Genomic DNA, 24,836 nt, shown 5'->3' on the forward strand with positions numbered 1-24,836 from the left:
TTTATAGGGATTTATTAAACAGGTATTTTTAATTCATCAATTCCCTGTGTTGTGGGACACATTTATTTGGACTGTAAAACTGTAAATGTAAGTTTGTTTCTGTAACACTAGTGGATGAACAGTCCTCTCCCTGCAGGTCCTGCTTAAAATCAGAGGGAACTTTCAAATCTTTACAGGCACATTTACTCACTCTTTGAGTGTATATACGTTGTTAAATTGTTCAAAATATGGGATAAAAGAAGTATACTGACCAAATACATTGTGTAACTTGTTAAGGTTTACATGATTAAATGTCAGCACTTTAATAGTTTAAACATTTCTTGAGTTAAGTAAATTATACATCTCTACCCTGTCTGCCCTTGACGTCTGTCGGCTATGGCAGCTTACCAAATAAACAATAAAAAATCCCCCTGCACACTACAAGTACATTTTTATTAAGGTAAATTGCACTCTCTCCTGGGTGCCCATGACTTGAAGGCCTCAGTCTCACGTGGATGTTGCAGCAAGTTCCCTCTCAGGTTGTTTTTTTTGCTCTTCAGGTTCTGGCGATGGAGGTGGAGGAGGAGGTCTAGGAGAAGGAAACTGCACCTTTTCACCTCCCTCCAGCATCTTATTGTTATTCAACTGCTTCTTCTGCTTGCAGTCATCTAGAACGTTGCTTGGCTTGGCTGGACTCTCTGGATACTCCCCTGTTTCCTGTCCTTTGCCAGGTTTGTCACTGTCATCATTCCATACTTCTGTCCTTTGTTCAGGTGTTTCTGTTCTTTCCCCTCCATTAAGATCTTCAAGTAAAAAATATAATAAATGACAAGTTTCAGTGTAAAATAATCCAGGAGACAATATACAAGCTGACTATGATATATTTTGCCACGCCCTGCAAGTTAGAATCTTTTTCAAAACTTTTCTGCAAATACTACAAGACATGCAATATGTTTTCAGGAGCCTAAGCTATTATCTTGTGATACTATATGTAGTGGTATGAAACATTTCTAATTATTCAGGATGTTTTGTTCCAACTTGGCTGGAGTGGGTGTGTTACTCTGTGCTAATGGCTTGCAATAGAGGTACAGCATCTGTTGTGTTTCCCTACTTAACAATGAGTGAAATGGAAATGACTACATTTTAGTAGGTACAATAGAAATTTAAACGTTCAGATAAAACCAGTTAAGCAATCATAATTATGGAGGAAATGCTTTTCAGCCTTACAGAGAGAACACATTTTGGGCCACCATTCAGTCCATCATTTTTGCCTTTCATGCCATCTCACACAGGAACCAGACATATGCAAATCTGCCATTCTCCTTCTCCAATAGGAACAGTCCATCCCAAACTGCAGGGCGCTACCCCTCTGAGCAGGAACAAAAGTAACCCTACTTAGGCTCCATCACTAAGGTGCAGCTTGAGTTCTGTGGCACATTGAACATGGGGCCCATGTCTGAGCATATTCATCATATTTAGGACCTTGCACCGAAGAAAACACAAAATGCCATATGTGAATGGACTGCAATCAAGGTTATCATTGTTTTGACCACTATGCCACCTCAAACAGGAGTCCCACCAGGCACGTGTGATATGGTGAATGGAGCTCCTTCGGCAGGCTCTAGTGACCTTGCAGGCCAGTGGGACAGCTGGCCCGCTGCCTGATTTTAAAGTGTGATCTAGTGTACTCTTTTGTTGACTTTAAAGTAACTGTTGATAACACATTGGTTATTCACATTCTCCATTTAATGTGTGTGGTCTTCCTTGATCTGTCACAAACATCGAATATATTACTTTAAAACAAAAATAATTACTATCAAATGTAAAACATTAATCACATGAGTATCTTATTTATATTTAACTAAACAATACAGAAAGAGCTCTTCTGAGTACCCTACAGAATACCAAATACTTCAACGTGGGCAAGCCTATCAGTAGATTGACAGCAAGGGCTGTAAGCACCTGGAATTTAGAAACCCCGGGCCTCATGCACAAGGAATTGTTTGATAAAAGTGGTCACAATTGGCGTACTGATGTTTATCAAATGCAATGATGTTTTGCTAACTCATGAATATTAATGAGGCAGGTTGAACATTGCAGCCAACTACAATTCTCTGCCATCATCGTGTCTGTGATTGATTTGAAAAAAAACAATCTTTTCTTTTAAATCCAGACCATTTTACATAAGGGAAAATGGGATGCTTTTGAATAAATCAAATTGAAAGATTTATAGACTATTTTTATAAACTAGGCAGTGGTCAATGAGACCACTGTTTACTAATACAAATGTTTTTGTCAACATTCACAAATGGAAAATGGTCCCTTCCTGTTGGCAAATGGGTTATGACTACTTATCTATAGCTGGAAAAATAATAATTAAGCAATTTGTATTTGGAAGGGACACCCTTAACACGTATACTTCAACAAGCACTGGCATAGCCAATAGGTCTCATCTTTGGGACCTTTTAAGTGTTTAGCCATGCAGTACATTATCCTGGGGGATAAGTTGTAACCTGGTAGATGTAGGATGTGCATGAGGGCACAGGTGAAGATACAGTACTTGGGTCTGTGTGAGGAAACAAAATAAAAAAAGGTGGGACAAAGAAGAAGGATTGACCAGAAGCAAGCAATGATTTTTAAAAAATACTGAAACAAACAAATGAAAAGCAGTGGGCGAGCTGTAAGCCCACAAAATATATACAACAGGTCTCGAAGCTTGACTGAAAAAGGAACAAAAAGAGTAAAGAAAGAGAATAAACAATCAACAAGAAAAGAACGAGTTGAAATAAATGAGGAAGTAAGAATGCAATGGAGAAAGTAAGGAAAAGAGGATGGAAGTAATGATAGAATAAATAAGCAAAAAAAGAAAGACTGAAGGAAAGAAAGACACAAAGAAAATTGAGAAGAAAGAAGCTACAAGAAGGAAAGAAAATGAAACACACATTGTTGGAAACACAAGGAGAAAACAAAGGAGAAAAGAAGGAAGGGAAGGATGAAAGGAACGCAGGAGAAAGAACTCGAGCACCGAAAGAGGCTTGCTTCGTACACAAATGGTCTGAGTACTTCTACTCAGAGGTGTAAACTATGCCCTCATACATGTGTAGAATGGCTCCTTCGATGTCCAGTGCAGCTGCTAAGGAACAGCACATACTTGGTGTGTGCGTGAGGTTTTGTACTGGTGTGTGCCCAGCAGATCGTTACACGTGTAAAAGAGAGACACAACCTGGGTGTGTGTGCACAAAGACTTTGCAGTTGCAATGAGCACCCCACAAAGTGCGTGTGCAAGACTTTGTAATTGTGAAGGATCTGGACACACTTGTGTGCACAATAACGCTTTACAGTTGTCAGCGCACAGCACACCCCTCAGTGTGTTTACACAATGCTCTGAAGTTGTGAAGGAATAGCATGCTCTACATGTGTTGAAGTGCCATATACACTTGTGTGTACTCTGACATCCCAGCAGAAAGACACACTTGTCACCAAGCACTGAGAAACATGAAAACACCAGTTTCCAAAGCAATGCCTTTATCGAGGGCCCCAGCATATGTGCCAGATTTATTTACCTCCTGTAACACTGCTATATATGGAATACTAACACATTAAAACATAGTTTCATAAACAATTCTGGTGTGTGGGTGAATACATGGCACATCGGTGAGCCCAGCCTTACTAAAATATGTACTTCTGTTGTGCTGTGCTTAATTAAACCCAAACACGGATAGGCTTTTACTGAAAGAAAAAAAATGAAAGGAAAACACAATCCCTTGATATGCAATAGACAAATGGACCTATGAATTCAAATGATAATTAGACTGACAAAGGTCCGCAAGTGGCTCCTGTCTCCACAATTTTTGCTGAGATGAGGCTGGAGCAGAGACAGACAGTTCCATCAGGGTGGCTTGTTAGCCACTTTAGTCTGTTAAAGCCCAGGTGCCATAGCATCACAAGCAGAAAACGCCACAGATTAGGAGGAAAAAAGCATGTTGCAAATTGCCCTGTCACAGCAGGCAGGCTCGCTCAGCTCAAAGGCAGCCCACTGCAAGTTTTCTTTCCCAGTTCACACTACCCCATGCTGTTTAATAATATCCATTTACTGGCATTGGGATCGATCCGGTGCAGAGTAAAAAAAAACCCACCATGGCTGAAGCGCCCGGGCTCAGTCCAGGCTGGGGACTCTTTCTACCGACTCCAGTTATGCATTAACAGATGTTAGTAACGCTGAACCGGAAGAGAGAGGGTCTGTAGGGGGACACCCCAGGGACCCAGCATGTACCCACTGAGAGCGCAGGGAAACTGTCATGACCACACAAACTTGCCAAATCAAATCAAAGAAATGCTTGAGAAAAGCAAAGAGATATCCTCAGCGGAGACAGCAAAGCCCAAACTGGAAGAAGGTTTGCAGAGTAATCTAACGCTTATTTCAAAGGAAGAATCAAGAAGAGAAGATTCAAGATGGCCGTCGTGAGTCCTGAAGGTTAGTTACAGTTCTAGTCTTACAATTGGTTGGTTGTTAGGTTACAAGCTCACCAGCTGGAAGCTTCGCACTTCAACTGAGGTCTGACAGGAATCAGCTGTGTGGAGAGAGGGCGCGCTTCAGAGCAGAAACTCCTGTGAGGTAAAATTACCCTTGAAGACTGTTTTACAGAAAACTTGATAAATATTGTCAAGGTTTATTCGAGGAGTTTGATAGTAGACCGTTCCAGTGGAGGTTTGGCAAGGCTACAGAGTTTAATGTATGAATAAACCTTATGTTTACAAGGTTCTTGTTTAAGATACCAAAGTCAAAGAAAAACGAACTTTAACAAGCAAGTATTTACAAACACCAAGGTTATAAACGAAGGCCGAGTTTAACGGAGAAATCAATGTTAACAAGAAAGCATTTACAAATGCAACGGTAATAAACCAAAGTAGAGTTTAAAAGAGAAACAAACTTTAATAAACAAGCATTTACAAATACAAGTTATCGACAGATGTCGAAGTAAGAAAGGAGAAACTAACTTTAATAAACAAGCATTTACAAATACAAGTTATCAACAGATGTCGAAGTAAGAAAGAAGAAACAAACTTTAATAAACAAGCATTTACAAATACAAGTATTGACAGAAGTCAAAATAAGACAGGAGAAACAAACTTTCACAAGCAAGAATTACCAATGCAATAAACGTAATTGAACTCTCTAACGTAAAGTAGAAACCAACTAACATCAGCTGATTTGGAGAACGCATTATCACCAACTATATACATATATACAGGGAGTGCAGAATTATTAGGCAAATGAGTATTTTGACCACATCACCCTCTTTATGCATGTTGTCTTACTCCAAGCTGTATAGGCTCGAAAGCCTACTACCAATTAAGCATATTAGGTGATGTGCATCTCTGTAATGAGAAGGGGTGTGGTCTAATGACATCAACACCCTATATCAGGTGTGCATAATTATTAGGCAACTTCCTTGTCTTTGGCAAAATGGGTCAAAAGAAGGACTTGACAGGCTCAGAAATGTCAAAAATAGTGAGATATCTTGCAGAGGGATGCAGCACTCTTAAAATTGCAAAGCTTCTGAAGCGTGATCATCGAACAATCAAGCGTTTCATTCAAAATAGTCAACAGGGTCGCAAGAAGCGTGTGGAAAAACCAAGGCGCAAAATAACTGCCCATGAACTGAGAAAAGTTAAGCGTGCAGCTGCCACGATGCCACTTGCCACCAGTTTGGCCATATTTCAGAGCTGCAACATCACTGGAGTGCCCAAAAGCACAAGGTGTGCAATACTCAGAGACATGGCCAAGGCAAGAAAGGCTGAAAGACGACCACCACTGAACAAGACACACAAGCTGAAACGTCAAAACTGGGCCAAGAAATATCTCAAGACTGATTTTTCTAAGGTTTTATGGACTGATGAAATGAGAGTGAGTCTTGATGGGCCAGATGGATGGGCCCGTGGCTGGATTGGTAAAGGGCAGAGAGCTCCAGTCCGACTCAGACGCCAGCAAGGTGGAGGTGGAGTACTGGTTTCGGCTGGTATCATCAAAGATGAGCTTGTGGTGCCTTTTCGGGTTGAGGATGGATTCAAGCTCAACTCCCAGTCCTACTGCCAGTTCCTGGAAGACACCTTCTTCAAGCAGTGGTACAGGAAGAAGTCTACATCCTTCAAGAAAAACATGGTTTTCATGCAGGACAATGCTCCATCACACGCGTCCAAGTACTCCACAGCGTGGCTGGCAAGAAAGGGTATAAAAGAAGGAAATCTAATGACATGGCCTCCTTGTTCACCTGATCTGAACCCCATTGAGAACCTGTGGTCCATCATCAAATGTGAGATTTACAAGGAGGGAAAACAGTACACCTCTCTGAACAGTGTCTGGGAGGCTGTGGTTGCTGCGGCACGCAATGTTGATGGTGAACAGATCAAAACACTGACAGAATCCATGGATGGCAGGCTTTTGAGTGTCCTTGCAAAGTAAGGTGGCTATATTGGTCACTGATTTGTTTTTGTTTTGTTTTTGAATGTCAGAAATGTATATTTGTGAATGTTGAGATGTTATATTGGTTTCACTGGTAATAATAAATAATTGAAATGGGTATATATTTGTTTTTTGTTAAGTTGCCTAATAATTATGCACAGTAATAGTCACCTGCACACACAGATATCCCCCTAACATAGCTAAAACTAAAAACAAACTAAAAACTACTTCCAAAAATATTCAGCTTTGATATTAATGAGTTTTTTGGGTTCATTGAGAACATGGTTGTTGTTCAATAATAAAATTAATCCTCAAAAATACAACTTGCCTAATAATTCTGCACTCCCTGTATATATAGCAACATAAAACCAATCTCTAACAAAGGTTGAGAAGTTCTTCCAGAATCAGTAATAAGCATTTTTAAGAAGAGCTTATCATTCATAGAGAGAAGCAAGGCTACAGAGAACTCAGGGTGTTGCATCCAATCTTAGACGTGAAGAGGCAGACTGAGTACTGACGTTCATCATCTCTGTGGCAGTCTCTCTACAATCCCATTCCCCTTTCCCCCTCCGGGGTACTCAGCACGAAGGATTAAAATTTGTTGTGAGTAGCTCGGGTCGGACTGAGGAGTTATCTTCTGCTTCTGAGGAAATCGAATTGAAGTATCCTGACGGAAGCCTAGCCCTGTCTGCATCTGGCACTTCAAGGGATAGGGAAAATGAAGCAGGAAAGCAGCAGCAGAGCATGCTATCAATGCACTAGTTAACCTTCATCCCTGCTGAGGAGCATCAGCGCGAGTAGATAAAAGTTAAGCGTGCGGCCACCATGGTGAAACCTGAGGTGCGGCAGCCATGAAGTGGGCACTGTGGGGCTAAAATAAAAGGTACGCTGTACTAAGAACAGAACACAAGTAACAGAGGCAACAAACAACGGATCGAGTGGTGTGGGAAGGATGGCAGCAACAACATGGGAAGGAGGGGGCAGGAACGAAGATGCAATACAATACGGGCACTGAAGCTGAACACGCACCCACAATGTAACACGAGCAGGAAAGAAATTAAAAATTAGTCCCATAAACAAACAGATAAACAACCAAAGCGTAAAGAGACAGTACTTGGTCCCTGCTCTGTGGGAGGAAATGAAAAACAAAAAGGCGGGACTAAGAGGAAGGATTGACCACTAGCAAACAAGGATTTCTGAAGGACACTGAAACAAACAAATGAAAAGCAGTTGGCGGGATGTAAGCACACAATGTATATACAACAGGTCTCAAAGCTCAACCTAAAAAGGGTTTTAGTGGTCACAAACCCTCTGATTTACTGAAATATGAGGGTCTGCAAGTGCTAAACCCCTTTGTGCACGAGATCCACTGTGACTTAGATACACATTCAAGAGAACTTTATATTTGATGATATCTTCTGGAAGTCGTGTGCAAGTCAAATCAACACAGACTGAGAAAACCTCAGGCTCCTGCTTAAGAACGCGTCCCAAAAGTACAGTTCTTTCATTCAAGAGACCATATTTGCTTGCATATTCCACAGTAAAAAGCTTGCACCTTGGGTGCTGATCCTGTACTGAGAGCCTGTCATGTGCAATTGCACCTGAGATAAGTTGTCAATTCCCCATGTCTACCAAAACGACAAGTGTCATCCGCTACTTAGATTAAGGGAATTAACCAAATGAAGGCCAGACAGGTGAACTGAAGATAACATGAATGTGATTATGAAAGAACACATGCCTAGGGTAACAGGGGGAGGAATCAGATCAGATCTGTTTCCCTACCCAACCTCACAAAAAGCACAAATAGACTTATTAGGAAAACATTAACCAGGAATACATGGGGAAGTACATCTTTTGGTTTTCCTTCAATCCATACATTTTACTACAGTTCAAAAGCCATCACTAAATTCCAATAAACAACGTAAAAAAGTTGCTATCGCCTTGTTCGAAGAGAACATACGTAGACACACTCATCTGTCTATGTTAATCAGTGGTAGAACGTAAATTGTTCTAAATCAGTATTGTAAAATGCATTACAGTTGTAAACTGATCCTGAAAGCCAGGCATCTCTGACAATGGGATACATGTATAGTGACTATGGCCTGATTTAGAATTTGGCGCACAGGGTATTCCAAAGTGAATGCGATGGAGTATCCTACCTGACAAGTCTTCGGTCCACTCACTTCATTTAGATATGGGTGGACCATAAGTATTCATTTCATGGAACCCTTGTTGGATCAATTAACGCAATACTTCCTCCGGCAGCCCAACAAAGTAGGGGCAGTCAGAGGAAGGACATTTTCTTACTGGCTGTTACCGGAGGGACAGGAACAGAATCAACAATGAACCTCAAACTCTAGAAGAAAACTCCCTGGGTGTGGGTTTGTTATTTTGTTTGTTTTTCAAAACAAACTCCCACTTTGGGAGTTTGTTTTTGAAAAAGCAAAAAACCTTCACAGGCTGATAGTACCACCCATCAAACTTTCGATACTTGATGGTGGTTCCTGTCAATGTAGAGAGATGTCCTTGGGGCCTGTGAACATCTCTTAATTTGATGAATGGGATGCCCATCAAGGCGATGAAGTATGCACTGCCCTGACAAACATTAATCCATCTGCCAAAGTCTAACTCAGGCCCTATGCTCCCTCTAGTAGATTATGCAGATGTTCTAATTTGCTGAACATAAAGCTAGCTAGCCCTTTCTAAAGAAAACATAAGGCAGGTAGACATTATGCATGCCACAATCCACCTCACTACACTTTGGTTTCAGTCAGTCTTGCCTTTAACTGAGAAAGCATAAAACCAAGAAAATGAAGAGATGCTGGGTAAGACGTAAATCCCTGGCCCTGTCAAAATGGAGGTAAACCATACAGGGTATATAGTGCTCAATGAGCAGGCGTTTGGGGATTCCGAAAGAAATCCAATAGAGTAATGTGATGAATAACAAGAAAATCAGAAACTCTTTTTAGAAATAAAACATTGACATATTTTCAGAGCACCTTTATCCCTATGAAAAACAAGGAAAGCAGAAACATGACACATGACAGAGGGAAGTATAAGAAAAAGGTAACTTTCCTTGTATGACGCTAGGGTCCTTATTCCTCAGATTTTGGTCATCCCTGCACCTAATTGCAAGGATCACAAGTTATATCTCCCAGAATGTGGAATACCAAGCAGAACCGGGAATACAGATTCCAATTCGGAATGTTTCTTCCTTCTGGGAAAAATAACAAGCCTAAAATCAAACATATTTACTATGTGCTTCTATCATTTGGTAAAGGTGTGCAGGGGTTCTTTATATAGACGTGGTGCCTGTGTCGTGGGTGGGAGGGCAAAGTATGTGAGCAGAGAGTGTTAGCTGCTCCTCTCATGCGGTTTTTAGAGCATAAGGTGCAGTATCTGCAAGACTTCGCAGTTGCATGCAAACGTCCTGGCCCTGTGTCTTTGTGCCTTCTTTGGTCAGTGCATGCTGGCTTAAATTCTTCTTGTGGTGGTCCCACCCCGGAGCATGAACCAAGTACTGCTTATTTTGGTGTTAGTGTCCTTCCATTGCTTGTGTGCTTTCTGGAAGTATTTGTTTTTGTCTTATTTGTAGCACTCCACAAGAGTGCATGTGTTTACAGGGCGTCTCTCCACTCCTGCTCTGCATTGTTGCTGCTCCATTGTTGTTAATTGTTCCATTGTTATTGCCCTATTTTTGTCGCTTGCCATGTTGTTGTTGCCTTGTTGTTTCTTGCCCCGTTGTTGCTTGCCTCATCATGCCTTGGCCTATTTGTCATTGTTGCCCAATCGTTGCTTACCTCGTCATTGTTGCCTTGCCACTGCTAGCTGCATAGTTGCTTCCACATTAAGTCTCACCCTCATACTTTGTTGCTTGAATGACCCCTTCTTTATTGTTGTGCCCTGCCTGATCCTCTCTGTGTTTTTGTTTGTCCCCTCCTCTTACCGCTTTGTTTCCTACCCTGTCCCCTCACACCAGGAAAAACAAAGATTGGCAGTCACTAGGTCTCATCTGTGATGGATCTCCTGGCTTTGTCAATTTTGTACAGCAGCTCAATTGCAGTGCAACATGGATGAAAGTAAATAAATAAATGAATAAATAAAAAAGACTCTCTGACATGGTCAACACTGTCTGTGTCACAGTCCTTTTTTTTTTACTTTCAACAACAATGCACAGCAGCTACGGTGCTGTACACCGTGGCTTTAAAAAACAATTACAAAATCCACATAACAGAGCTGTACTGCTGTACAACAGGGCTAAAATCGTTGACAAAGCCAATAGATCTCGTATAGGTGAGGCCTATTGGTTTTGTCAAAGTTTGCTAGCAAACAGACAAATTGTATTCAGTGGCATAACATAAAATAATGGTGCCTGCACAATATGAAGAGTGGCCCCTAACATTCCCATATATCACAAATATTCACAGGCCTTGGGCAGAATGGGGGCAATTTGAAGTATTTGGTGGGCGTGAAGTGTAAGGGGCCCCTCTGCACTGCAGGGACATGCGTTATGCCCCGGACTGTATTCAATAAAGACTTCCAGTGGGCACTGTGTCCAACCCTTTTTAGGGTTCAATGGCTTTCTTGTCTATCTCCGTTCACAGCTCCTGATTCAACGTCTTCCTCTATATTTTTGTGTTTGTCGAACATTTCATGTCTCAGCATGATTTGATGGGACACTGCATTACACTGCTGACATTAGAAACTTTTATTCGTGTGCATGAGCCACTATTTTCTCTCTCTGCTCCCCTGCACTCCTCTGCATTCCCTAACTCTCTTTATTAACTGTCTCATTATTTATTATTTATTAACCATTCAGAAGACCCAATACAGACAGACTCATGCAATTCTGCCTGCATTGGGCCCTCTAAATGGGAAGCAGGAACCAAAGGGCAACATTCACACTCATTGACTTAAATTAAGGGTAGCAAGGGGTAATTGCTGCTGCAGCTTTCCTGGCATTCGGTACCCCTCGCACGGTCCTTGCTGCCACCGTTCTTGGAAGACACTAAGGCAACAGCCAGAAGAAATAGTAAAAAAGATCTCTTAGAGCCAACGGTGGCTGTCCGACAGGGCGTTTGGGACAGTGTCCCACCTGACTTGGAGAAGGACGAGGTGAGACTAAGAGGCAGATCTACTGCTTTCCTACCGCTGCGTCTGGCATTAGGAGAGAAGCAGAGCAGTGTTCAGATCCATGTGGGGCATGTTAGAAAAGGCAACTTCAATTTCAGCCCGATTTCACCCTGAAAAGATCATATTGCATTATTGAAGACCATGCCTCTTCATCTCATTAGTCAGGCAATGAGATTCAGTCTAGTTTGTAAAACCACATTTCTCTTCCTCCAGGTTTGATTACCCGCTTCCCAGTACCACATACCAGCCTCTGGGTTCACATTATCCTTTTCTTCCACTGGCTCCGTCAGGTGTCCTGTGAGATTCTTCTCCTCAGAGAAATCACTCAGCATATCCTAAAAATATGAAAAACACACGTACGGACATTAGAATAATTTATGATCAAACGAAGGAAACATGAAAAACACGCTGAACCAGAAACAGGATTGGTGTGGCAGATGAGAAGAACCAATGTGTATGCTTTTTAGGTCTCACCAGCAGAGAACTTTAGCTGTCTATTGGTAAAGACCCATTGTGTACACACACTATAAAAATCACAGAGGACTTTGGGTCATCCAATTGCTTATCATTGGTTGGTGTTCATGTCAATCCAAGTTTTTCACTATTTCTTCAAGCCTTATCTTCCTCTTCTTAACTTTGTCTCTCTCCGCAGCAGAGCTGTTTTACAGTTGTTTTGACTGGATATATTTTTTCCTTCAAATGCTTACCATCAGGGAACAACTTTTTGCTTTTTCGTTCTTTTTCTCTCCTTTGTATGCTGCTGTTGTTTTACACGTTTTGCCTCCTTTCTGCTTAGTGTATTTCTTTTCCCCACTTTCTCCATTGCTCCCCAGTCCCACTTTACTTGCAAATTTCTTCCTGTGAAGTACTGAAGCTGCAAACTGCTTCCAGGTCATTCGCTTTCCCATCTGTCGCTACTATTTAAAAAAAAAAATATTGCTTTTTAAGTATTTTTCCAGCAAGGGACAGGCAGCTGCATACTGCTGCTTGTTTCCCCATACATTGTTCTCCATCCCTTCCCTTGCTGTATTTTTTTTCCTAGGAGGTCCCAGAAGCTGTACACTGTTGTCAGTGCTTGGTTCTTCCTTTTCGCTCTCCTGCTAATTATATATACTTTTTAAATTTACCATTCTAAAATGGCCATGATAGAACAGTAAACAGCATTTGCTCGAGTTAGAGCCATTAGTGTTGTAAACTCCTAACTTGACTTTTCTTGCCACATAAATTGAAAGAAAAAAACTGAAATTGAAAACCAAAAAAACGAATGCAATCGTGCTATGTAAAACCCAGTGGGATCGTGCTGCGTGGAAAATAAAAAGATAAAGTAGTGCAGAAACCAGGCTGAAAATATGGAGCCTCGTATGTTTTCAGTAGTTGTGCATTTAAGGGGGGCTAAACACTGGAAAAGGCATGATGTATGCATGCCTTTCACTAATGAAATCAAGCAGATTTTAAAAGGCAAGCCCACAAACCAATTAAAGTGACAGGAATGAAATATGTGTGGTTAAAAGCCCAAAGAGAGATTACAACAGGGACACAGTGCTTGTGCGCTCGACCCTGAAAAGACAAAATGGCACAGTGTGCATCATAATTCAAATGCTTGCATGTTTCACGATGCATGAGCTTGCAACCCTGACGATATTGAAATTACTTTTCTTTAATAGAAAACACATTTCAAGACGGAAGTCTATGCACCCGCCTGTGTTGTCATGTATGCACCAGCAGCCACACTGGAATCTGATCGACGAGAACAAGCATTGGCCAAAAGCCAATAGCTAACCCTTTTAAAAGCGAGACCTATTGTCTTTGCCGATGCCTATCACATTTCTATCATGCCTTGTTTAAAGAAACTGGGTAGGGTAACTGCCAATTACTGCCCCTCCCCAACCAGGCACATTCTTTTGCGTCTAGTTGGAGTCATATTAAAATCTGTGGGCCCACACAGCGTTTCCTAAGGTTTCCCTGCAAATGAAGAACTACATAGCAGATGCAAAGGAATTAGTACATTTCCCCATTCTATTCTCTCTACGGACAAAGAAAAAGTTAAATGTCTGCAGCAATGTATGGTATTATGGTTCTCAAATACTTAAAATATATTGTGTTACGTATATAGGGCCCAATTTAGCATAGTGTGGTAAGAAAAGTAATGCTGCAATCTTTGTTAGCCTCTTACAATTTTGTGCTTCCTAAATTCTACTGATTCAAAAGGTAAAAACTTTCTCAAAGCTATTTTTGCATTAAATCAGTATGGAAATTGCACCAGTATTGCGGACCTCATTTGCCCAATGGCACAGATGTCCATTGGACTTAAAAGTGATACTATAACGAGTAGAAACACATCTTAACATCATCAGGGTTACTCAAAACGTTTGTTCATGAACTTAAGAGAAAATATCACCACTTCCATGAAGAAAGAAAAGATCAGCCATGTTTTAAGGCACAAAAAACGAAACAAAAGGTGGGGTTTAGTTCCCAGACTTTGTACTTGTTTACTGGCATTTCTGTACATCTTATACAGTGTAACCTTCATTACAAATGGTAGCAAGGTGCTGTAAAATAGAAGCTTAGATACAGCGAACAAGAACTTTAGCAATGTAAAAAGTAAATGAACAACTACAAATCCAGGTTGAAAATAATGTAACAGACAGAACAAATAAATAGGACAACAAACGTAGTTATTCAGGCAGACGCCCACTCTGAAGTTGCAGCAAATGCTGGGTAAGCCAAGTGGACAAAATATTATGTAAACATTTTTTCGACTGACAAAAGCTCTGAAGTAGAAATAATGAAACAGGAAAGGAAATGTAACAAGTGAGGGGCAGCTGTGAAAATGCCTTGTGCTTTGAATGATTAAACCAGGCAAACAGTTGTTGCGACTTAGCCCCCTTGTCATTGAATAATACTCTACCTCCAGTACTTAATTTATAAAAGAATAAGTGCTGGTGCTCAAAAGCTCTACTCTAAAGCTTGCGGCTGGTGCAATTAAATGTCAAAGCGCGGAATACCAAGGCTGCCTAGTCCACCTCATGCTTCTTTAATTGACTATCGGACACGCCCTGCCCCTTTATCCCATTCTGCAGGTTCCGGCTCTCCTTTATGATGTTTTTTTCACTTTTTTCTTCATCTGTCTTTTCACATTGTGTGTTTTTTTATCTCTTGTCAATGTTTGGAGAGGAAAAGTAAATGCTGGTCCCCAAAAATAAATGGCAGTGGGCCCAGTGCTTAATTTGTAAATAAAACATTAGCTTCAATGACGATGGCAGCACGTCCTTGGAGACTGTGTTGGAGGCTCTAAAAGCTGTGATAGGGGGCGAGGTAATGGCACTGTCTGAAAGAGACACTAAGGCAAGGAGGGAGATAAGGGAGAAGTTGGAGCAGAGAGTGGCTGTACTGGAGCGCTCCCTTAAATCCACCGGCGCACCTAGAATTTGGCGGGAGTTAGAGAAGGTGAGGCAGCAGTTGAAACGACTGGATTGGGATAGGGCGGAGTATGCGGTAGTGCGACTTAAGCACAAATACTATATTGGGAGCAACAGATGCGGGAAACTCTTGGCGCATCGGCTACGAGCGCAACGAGCGGCATCGGTGATAAAACTAATCCGTTCCCCTACTGGAGGAGAGGCCCACATGAGCGACCAGATGGCAGAAGCTTTTGCAGAGTTCTACCGGGATTGTATGCGGCGGATGGGCAGGACGATGCGGGCCTGGATTCCTATCTAGAGAACATAGCAGTCACCCCTCTTGGGGAGAGGGAGGCGTCCTTGTTGGACCAACCGATAAGAGCAGAGGAGGTTATATCAGCAATCTCGCGTCTAAAGGTTCGGAAGTCCCCCGGTCCTGACGGGTTCACGGCATTATTTTATAAGACCTTCTGCGTGGAGCTCGCCCTGCTCCTTGTGCGGCTTTTTAATTCCTTCCAGACGACGGGTGCCCTGACGCCTAGTATGTTGGACGCTACCATTGCTGTTATACATAAGCCGGGCAAAGACCCAGAAGAGTGCACTTCATATAGGCCGATTTCGCTCCTGAACATTGATGCCAAGCTGTTCACTGGGATTCTTGCGTGTCGTCTCAATCCTTATATGCTGGGTCTTATCGATCCGGATCAGTCTGGTTTTATCCCAAACCGACAATGTGGCGACAACACGAAGGGGCTTCTGCATTTGTTAGATAAAATAGATCGATCCCGTAGGGAAGCGCTCTTCTTATCTATAGACGCCGAAAAGGCGTTTGACAGGGTTCATTGGCCATACCTCTTTCAGGTGCTGAAACGTTTTGGTCTGGGCCCTGGGTTTAGGTCCTGGATCCGATGTGCCTATTGGTCCCCTAGGGCTGCGGTTCGAGTTAATGGCGTGCTCTCCCTGCCGTTCCCGGTTGGGCGTGGGACTAGACGAACGAGTTACTTACCTTCGGTAACGACTTTTCTGGTGGATACATTAGCTACCTGTGGATTCCTCACCTAATGAATACTCCCATGGCACCAGCATTCGACGGAAATCTTCTTCCTAGTCTCTGCACGTCGACGAGGACGTCACTCTAGCCCACGCGACGCCGTCTGACGTCATACAGGCAATAAGAGGTCCTCGCCGACGTGCCGACGTCAGTACCAACATTTTTTACGTGCATGAGAACAACAACCCAATGCAATGAAAGAGCAAGGCAACATCCCATAACATTGTAAAATACACAACATTGCAATAAAATGGCTGTAGATTTAATATAACTCTTTTTTTTTTTTTTTTTTTAAACCAACAAATATATGCAAATCATGTATATACACAAAGATATATACATATATATAAACATATAAATATATACAAGTATCCATATATACAACATCTATTGCAACCTTGAAGACCAAGAGGAGCGCACTCAAGGATTACTTGGTAAGACCAGAAAGGCAACGGGGAGGCGGGTGGGACCGTGAGGAATCCACAGGTAGCTAATGTATCCACCAGAAAAGTCGTTACCGAAGGTAAGTAACTCGTTCTTCTGATGGATACAACTACCTGTGGATTCCTCACCTAATGAATAGAGTCCCAAAGCAGTACCACTCCCGGTGTTGGGTGCCGAAATGGTCAAACCAAGAAATCCTGCAGCACTGACCGTGCAAAATGGCCGTCCCTTCTGACCTCAGAGTCCAAACAGTAATGTTTTGCAAAAGTGTGAAGGGACGACCAAGTTGCGGCCTTGCAGATGTCGACCACAGGAACACCCCTGGCCAAGGCCGTAGTGGCCGACTTAGCTCTGGTGGAATGAGCTCTAATGCCATCAGGAGGATCCTTCTTTGCCAAAGAGTAACAGATTTTAATGCAAAGAACAACCCACCTGGAGAGTGTTCTCTTGTGGACTGCCTTTCCTCTCCTCTTGCCCACGTATCCGATGAACAGCTGATCCTCCAGCCTGAAGTCCTTCGTTCTATCAATGTAGAAGCTTAACGCCCTCTTTGGGTCCAATCGATGTAGTCTCTCTTCCTCCTTTGAAGGATGAGGCGGAGGATAGAACGTGGACAAAGTAATTGTCTGGGCCAAATGGAAGGGTGAAACAACCTTCGGGAGGAAAGCAGCCTTGGTCCTCAACACCACCTTATCCCCATAAAAAGTTGTATAAGGGGGTTTTACCGATAAGGCTTGCAACTCACTCACTCTCCTTGCAGATGTTATAGCCACCAGGAAGACTGTTTTAATAACCAAATACCTTAAGGGGCAAGAATGCATAGGCTCAAAAGGGGACCCCATAAGGAAAGTGAGGACCAAGGACAAATCCCATTGAGGCATAACGAATGGTTTTGGAGGATATTTATTTAGAAGACCTTTCAAGAATCTGAGAACAATAGGGGATTTAAATAACGATGGTTGATCTGGAAGACAAATGAAGGCTGACAGGGCAGACAAATAACCTTTAATGGTAGCCGCTGCACAACCTTTCTGGGCTAGAGACAGAGCAAAAGACAAAACATCTGACAGATTAGCATGTAAGGGATCAATCTGTCTCTCTCCACACCACATAACAAATTTAGACCACCTATTAGCGTAGATAGATTTAGTGGAGTGTCGCCTGGCCGCTAATATAACATCCACTACATCAGGCGGGAGAGAGAAGGAACTCAGGTTGCCCCGTTCAATCTCCAGGCATGTAGGTGTAGACTCTGGAGGTTGGGGTGTAAAACCTGCCCCTGCGACTGCGAGAGGAGGTCTGCCCTGAGAGGGAGACGGAGCGGAGGGCACAGCGAGAGTTGGAGAAGGTCGGAGTACCACATCCTCCTTGGCCAATCCGGAGTTATTAAGATGACTTGGGCCCGGTCTTGGCGAATCTTCCTCAACACTCGAGGAATCAAGGGTATGGGGGGAAACGCGTAAAGCACCTGGTCGCACCAGGTTATCAGAAACGCGTCCCCCAATGCTCCCTGCACCGGATACTGGAGGCTGCAGAATAACGGACAATGCGCGTTCTCCCGAGTGGCAAACAGATCTATCCGAGGAAACCCCCACATCTGGAAGATTAAACGGACTTGATCTGGATGGAGACGCCACTCGTGGTCGGCCGAGAATTGGCGACTGAGACTGTCCGCACGTACATTCAAGACCCCGGCCAAATGATTTGCTACCAAGCAAATCTGATGGTCCTTTGCCCAGGACCATAGTCGAAGAGCTTCTCTGCAGAGAAGGTACGACCCTACTCCTCCCTGTTTGTTTATGTACCACATCGTGGTAGTATTGTCCGTCAGGACCTGTACCGACTGACCACGAAGGGAAGGGAGGAAGGCCTTGAGAGCCAGATGTACAGCCCGTAACTCTAACAGATTGATATGAAACATCTGTTCCTCTGGAGACCAAAGTCCTTTGATCTCCAGATCCCCCAGATGAGCTCCCCACCCTAGAGTGGAAGCATCCGTTATGACCGTGGCCACTGGTGGCGACTGCGCGAACGGCTTTCCTTGCGAAAGATTGTTGCTCGCAATCCACCACTTCAAGTCCACAGCAGCATCTCTGGAGATCTTGACCGCACCTTCTAGATCTCCCTTGTGTTGAGACCACTGCCTTCGGAGGCACCACTGAAGAGCCCTCATGTGCCAGCGAGCATGCGTGACCAACAGTATGCAGGAGGCAAACAGACCGAGCAGACAAAGGACCTTGAGGACTGGAACTACCGCTCCATTTCGAAACATTGGAACCAATTCCTGAATATCTTGAACCCGCTGAGGCGGAGGAAAGGCTTGATTCAATGTTGTATCCAGTACTGCCCCTATGAACAGGAGGCGCTGAGAGGGCTCCAGGTGAGATTTGGGCACGTTCACCGAAAAGCCCAGGTCGAACAACAACTGGGTTGTTGACTGCAGATGATACGACACAAGCTCCGGGGACTTGGCTTTGATCAACCAGTCGTCCAAGTAAGGGAATACTGCTATTCCCTCCCTTCTGAGCTCTGCCGCAACCACTGACATCACCTACGTGAAGACTCGAGGTGCTGAAGTAAGACCAAACGGGAGGACCGCAAACTGATAGTGCTGCGACCCTACCACAAACCGGAGATACTTCCTGTGCGACTTGAGTATCGGGATATGAAATAAGCATCCTGCAAGTCGACAGACACCATCCAATCTTCTTTGTTCAACGCCAAAAGCACCTGTGCTAGGGTCAGCATCTTGAACTTTTCCTGATTGAGGAACCAATTCAAGATCCTCAGATCCAGGATCGGTCTCAACCGACCATCTTTCTTGGGAATCAGGAAGTACCTTGAGTAACAACCTCGACCCCTTTCCTGCTCTGGAACCAACTCCACCGCGCCCTTTGAAAGGAGGACTTGAACCTCCTGTTCTAGCAACAGGAGGTGTTCTTCTGAACAATAAGATGGGCGGGGCGGGAGGGGGGGCGGAAACCCCCGAAAGGGAAGGGTGTAGCCTTTCTCCACAATACTGATAACCCAAGTGTCCGTTGTAATAGTCTCCCACTTGTGGAGAAAATGCCGTAATCTTCCCCCTACAGGAGAGGAGTGAGTGGGAAATGGTGGAAGCCTAAGGCTGCTTTCCCTGCTGCACCCCTCCAGAGGACGAGGAAGAGGCAGAGTGCTGCTGAGAGGCTCCTCTGGTGCGGGCCCTACCTCTCCCTCTAAATGATCTATAGGGGTGAGAAGAGGCGGGTTGCTGGAATTTCCCCCGAAAGGAAGAGGAGGAAGAGCCACGTCCAAATCCACGAAACCTCCTGAAAAATCTGGAGGAGGTAGAAGAAGGGGCTTGTAGTCCTAATGATTTGGCTGTGGCCCTGCTTTCTTTGAACCTCTCCAGGGCCGAATCCGCCTTGGCCCCAAACAGTTTGTCCCCATCAAATGGGAGGTCCAACAGGGTCGACTGCACGTCCGCAGAGAACCCTGAGTTGCGAAGCCAAGCCTGTCTCCTCGCAACCACAGCCGTGCCCATCGCCCTAGCCACTGAGTCAGTCGTATCCAACCCAGATTGGATAACCTGGGTTGCAGCAGCCTGGGCATCGGAGACGATATTCAAAAGCCCTTGGGGAAGCTCCGTATGTGAAGATGTTATTTCGTCCATAAGAGCATAGATGTACCTCCCCAAGATACTTGACGCGTTGGTGGACTTCAACGCCATGCTGCAGGATGAGAATATTTTCTTGGACTGTGAGTCCAACTTCTTGGAGTCTCTATCCCCCGGCACCGTCGGAAAAGATCCAGGCGCAGATCTAGAAGAACAGGAGGCCTGGACCACCAAGCTCTCCGGCGTAGGGTGTCTGGACAGAAAGCCAGGGTCAGATGGTGCAGCCCGATACCTCCTGGCCACAGCCCTATGAACAGCCGAGGAAGATACCGGCTTCTTCCACACCTCCAACACCGGATCAAGCAAAGCCTCATTGAATGGTAAAAGAGGCTCCGCTGCAGTAGAGGCCGGATGCAGGATCTCAGTCAACAAATTCTGCTTCGCCTCCGCTACCGGCAAAGACAATTCAAGAAAGTTAGCTGCCTTTCTTACCACAGCGTGAAAAGTGGCTGCCTCCTCAGTATACTCCCCTGGAGATGACAAGTCCCACTCAGGGGAAGTATCCAGCCCACTAGCTGTATCCAGTCCATGAAGACCCTCGCCAGAATCCTCTATCTCTCCTTCCTCCAAGACCCGTTGGTATTCCTGCTCCTCTAAGAGACGGAGAGCACGCCTCCTAGAATGTAGCCTCTCTTCAATACGTGGCGTCGACATGGCATCCGCCGGATTCGAGGAACGACGCCGATCGCCGGATCCATCCGACGCCAAGTCCGGCGCCACAGGCAGCTTCGACGCCGAGGTAGGAGCCGGATGCAGAGAGGCGCGTCTCGGAGCCTCCAATGGTCCTGTCGGAGTCACTGGTCGAAACCCCGAAGTCGACTGGATGGAAACCTCCGGGGCCGAAACCTCTGGGGCCACCGGAGCGGACACCGGAGTCGACACCGGCGCCGAGCCCACATTCCCTAAGGGGAGAAAGGGCATGAAGGGTGCTGGCCGTAGCGGCGCCGGAGCACCCAAGGTGAAAGCCAACGGCCCCGAAGGACCAGTTGGAGCACCTCCTGGAGCCATCTGCTGAAAGATGGTATACATCGCATTCAAAAATGCGGTATTATCGGCTCCAGGGGCAGGAAAAGCCGGATACTGGGGTGCCTGGATCGAAGGCGACCCCGACGCCAGCGTCGACGTCTGCGACGCCGGAGAGAACACCTGAGGCTGCGGCACTTCAATCACTGAAGATGTCTGCCCAGGCGAAGTCGGCGAAGCCGGAGAAGGCAACGGCGTCGATGGATGTGGAGTGACTGTGGGACTGACCTCCCAAGTCTTACGACGCCGAGCCGAAGGCGACCTCGATCGAGACCTCTGGCTGGAATGGCGCCGTGAATCCCTACGGCGCCGGGAATCTCAATGGCGCCGATGAGTCTTCGGCGAGGAAGACTTCCTATGATGCTTCTTCTCCTTCCTCTTCGACTTCGCCATGAAGAGTTTAGCCTCTCGCTCTTTTAGGCCTTGGGATTCATGTGTTGGCATGAATCACATGTTGCGACGTCGTGGTCGGAGCTTAAGCACCATAAACAGTCCGAGTGCGGGTCCGTAACGGACATCTTAACCCCACACTCCCGACAGGGCTTGAAATCAGTCTTCCTCTGAGACATAGTAACTCTCAGATAAAAATCAAGCAGCAGAAAAACACACTGTAACTTCGAAAGCAACAGTAGCTCCCTCGAAGATAACCGCTTCGAATGCACGGAAAAAAGGGAACTGACGTCGGCACGTCGGCGAGGACCTCTTATTGCCTGTATGACGTCAGACGGCGTCGCGTGGGCTAGAGTGACGTCCTCGTCGACGTGCAGAGACTAGGAAGAAGATTTCCGTCGAATGCTGGCGCCATGGGAGTATTCATTAGGTGAGGAATCCACAGGTAGTTGTATCCATCAGAAAGGGATGCCCGCTCTCTCCCCTTTTGTTCGAGCTATATATGGAGCCTCTTGCGCAGTGTCTGCGGGACAGTCCTTTGGTTTCCGGTGTGAAATTCGGCGGGGACCACCATCTCATTACCCTCTATGCAGATGATGTGATCCTTACAATTGCGGAGCCCAGGACCTCGTTGCCCGCGCTTATGGAGATACTAGCTGAGTTTAGCCAGGTTTCGGGATTTAAGGTGAACATGCAGAAATCCCAGATCCTTAGTCTGTCAGTAAATCCGGAGCATGAACAAGAACTGAGAGCTAGATACCCCTTCCAGTGGTCGTCTTCGCGTCTCTCCTATTTGGGGATCGAGCTGGCGATGTCTGCTGCGAAGACAGCGAGCCTGAATTATACGAAGTTTATTCGCGAGGTACAGCGAGACCTGGAGCTGAGGGAGAGACACAAGCTGTCTTGGCTAGGCAGGGTGGCGGCGGTCAAGATGACTATCTTACCAGGCATACTATATGTGTTTCAGGCGCTCTCACTGACCCTGCCCCCTCGGACGATCGCCACTCTTCAATCGGCCGTTCTGAGGTTTATTTGGGAGGGTCGACCTGAGCGTCTCCCACGGCAGGTTTTATATCGTCCTAAAAGTGGAGGGCGGCTGGCGATTCCGTGTTTCTTGCGATATTTCCAGGCAACGCAGCTGCGCTTTCTTTTAGAGTGGAGTCGCCCGCTCACGGAGAAATATTGGTGCTTTATGGACCAATCGGTAGCGGGCTCCCATATTTGGAAGGAGCCTTGGCTCCGAATTCGGCACAGGGCAGGAGGACTTTATTCTTCCCCGGTCACGGGAGCAACAATGCGAATATGGGACGTCGTGGCCTGTTGCACGGGCTGACGTAGTTTCCCTCCCCGATGACTCCCATAGGTGCAAATCCAGACTTTGAGCCGGGACTCAATTTAGAGGGCTTGTGACGCTGGTACGAGGGGGGCTGTAAGAGAGTGGGAGGCCTCTTTGATGAACAGGGGGTTCTGTCCTTTAATCAGATGAAGGAGATGTATGGCTTGCTGGAGGCGGATAGGCTGATGTATTATCAGATCCGGCATTGGGCCCTCCTGCCGGCCAATAGAGCATTAATAGATAGGCCCCTTACACCATTCGAGAAATGGTTGTTGCTAAAGAGGGACGATAAGGGTGTCATTTCGGAACTTTATCGACTCCTGCAGGGGGAGAAGCGTCCGCCCAAGTCTAGGGGACAACTGAGGTGGGAGAGGGAACTGGAGAGGGAACTTACAGATGAGGAGTGGGACAGTATATTTTACAGAACACATCACACAGCCTATAACGCAGCAGGAATGGAGACAGCATATAAGGTGGCCTCCTATTGGTATTACACTCCAGAGCGTATCCACGCATGGAATCCTACTAAGTTGGACCTGTGTTGGAGGGGATGCGGAGCAACAGGTACCCTGGTGCACTTGCTCTGGCACTGTCCCAAGTTGCACCGTTACTGGGGAGCATACTAGATTATATAGATACAGCGTTTCACACTGAGATCCCAAGGTTCCCATCGTATATTGTGCTGGGGTTACCCAATCCTCTTAATTTTCCTTTGAGATCGTTAAAGGGGAGGCAGATGGCCCTGGCGCTTAATGCTGCGTTGCAGCAGATTCTAGCTCTCTGGGGTAAGGACAGGGTCCCGACGCGGGTGACATGGCTCTAGAAGCTGTGGTTTATCCTTGCTATGGAAAAACTCACTTTGGCTTCCCAGCAGCGAATGGGGGATTTGAGTGTGTTATGGAAGCCGTTCCTTCAGATCCTATCTTCAGAATTTACTGAATTGACATGCCCGGCCTATCTGAGAGTCTTGCGATTGACTTGAACTTGGGTAAGAGCGCTGCGAGGAGAGACTTAGGAGGGCTGGAGTTGGATGGGGGAAGGGGTAGAGGAGTGGAGAGTTAGTGAGATGACTTAGACTCTGGAGGGGAAGCATTGTTAGTATGTTTTACTTATATGTTTGGGTGGTTCGTATTGTTGGGACTCGCAACCTGACAGTCTATTGGACGCTGCCAGCCTACCCTTCGGATTGCAGAATGGGGGTTGGCGGAGGGGCACCTTTAAAGCGATCCTGGGGTTAATGGGAGGAACATCTGTCGATGGGTTTGGGGTCTTTGCAGGAGCGATATACTTTATCTATTGTCTTGAGATGTGTTGTATTTTGTATGTTTACACTTTTAAAATAATAAACAGATTTGATCCATAATTTGTAAATAAAAATTTGCTGGTGCCCAAAGCCCTTCTCTTAAACACGGGGCTGCTGTAATTAAATGTGCGAACATAGAATACTGAGGCAGCGTAAAACTGAAGCCATCTCAGACCTCTTTAATCCATTTAAAGCCACTCCCTGCCCCTACAGCTCACTCTTGCAGCTTTGTCCTTTCTCCCTTTGTAACGCTTTTTCGTTTTCCTCTTCTTCCATCCTTCCTATATGTGTCTTTTGCTCGCAGTAAATGCTTCAGGCAGGAAAATAAATGGCAGGCCTCAAAAATAAGAGCTGGTGCTCTTCACCGGAAACAACAAGCACAAATTAAGCACTCGGTGGGCCCCACCAGCAAACACTGGCTCAAATTAAACACAGTCTATCTCATAAGTTTATTGATTGGCTGAGATATATATGAAATAGCTTGAATTCATTTGACTTAGGTTGCTGATATTAGTACTTACACAGTATTTTGTGTGACCTGGAACAGTAAAAATGACCCAATCATTCACTAAATTGATTTTGCCAACTGATGTATGTGCTAATAGGTGTGTTTGCAAAATAATCTGCTTATTGATATTCACTATCCAGGATGCAATTTGAA

At 45.1% G+C, this 24,836-nt stretch overlaps 1 protein-coding gene across 1 annotated transcript in view; it reads right to left on the minus strand.

The window, feature by feature from the left end:
* Positions 1–262: 262 nt before the first annotated feature.
* The window catches only part of C6H9orf43 (chromosome 6 C9orf43 homolog), a 175,917-nt gene continuing 151,343 nt past the window's right edge, over positions 263–24,836 (minus strand). Inside the window, exons 13-14 of the mRNA XM_069241269.1 lie at positions 11,820–11,910; positions 263–782 (exon numbers count right to left, since the gene is read on the minus strand). Of these exons, the coding sequence (XP_069097370.1) occupies positions 487–782; positions 11,820–11,910 (387 nt within the window). The 3' untranslated portion in view covers positions 263–486. The remainder of the gene's footprint in view (positions 783–11,819; positions 11,911–24,836) is intronic.

Source organism: Pleurodeles waltl, chromosome 6 (assembly GCF_031143425.1).
Source record: "Pleurodeles waltl isolate 20211129_DDA chromosome 6, aPleWal1.hap1.20221129, whole genome shotgun sequence".
Classification (NCBI taxonomy): domain Eukaryota; kingdom Metazoa; phylum Chordata; class Amphibia; order Caudata; family Salamandridae; genus Pleurodeles; species Pleurodeles waltl.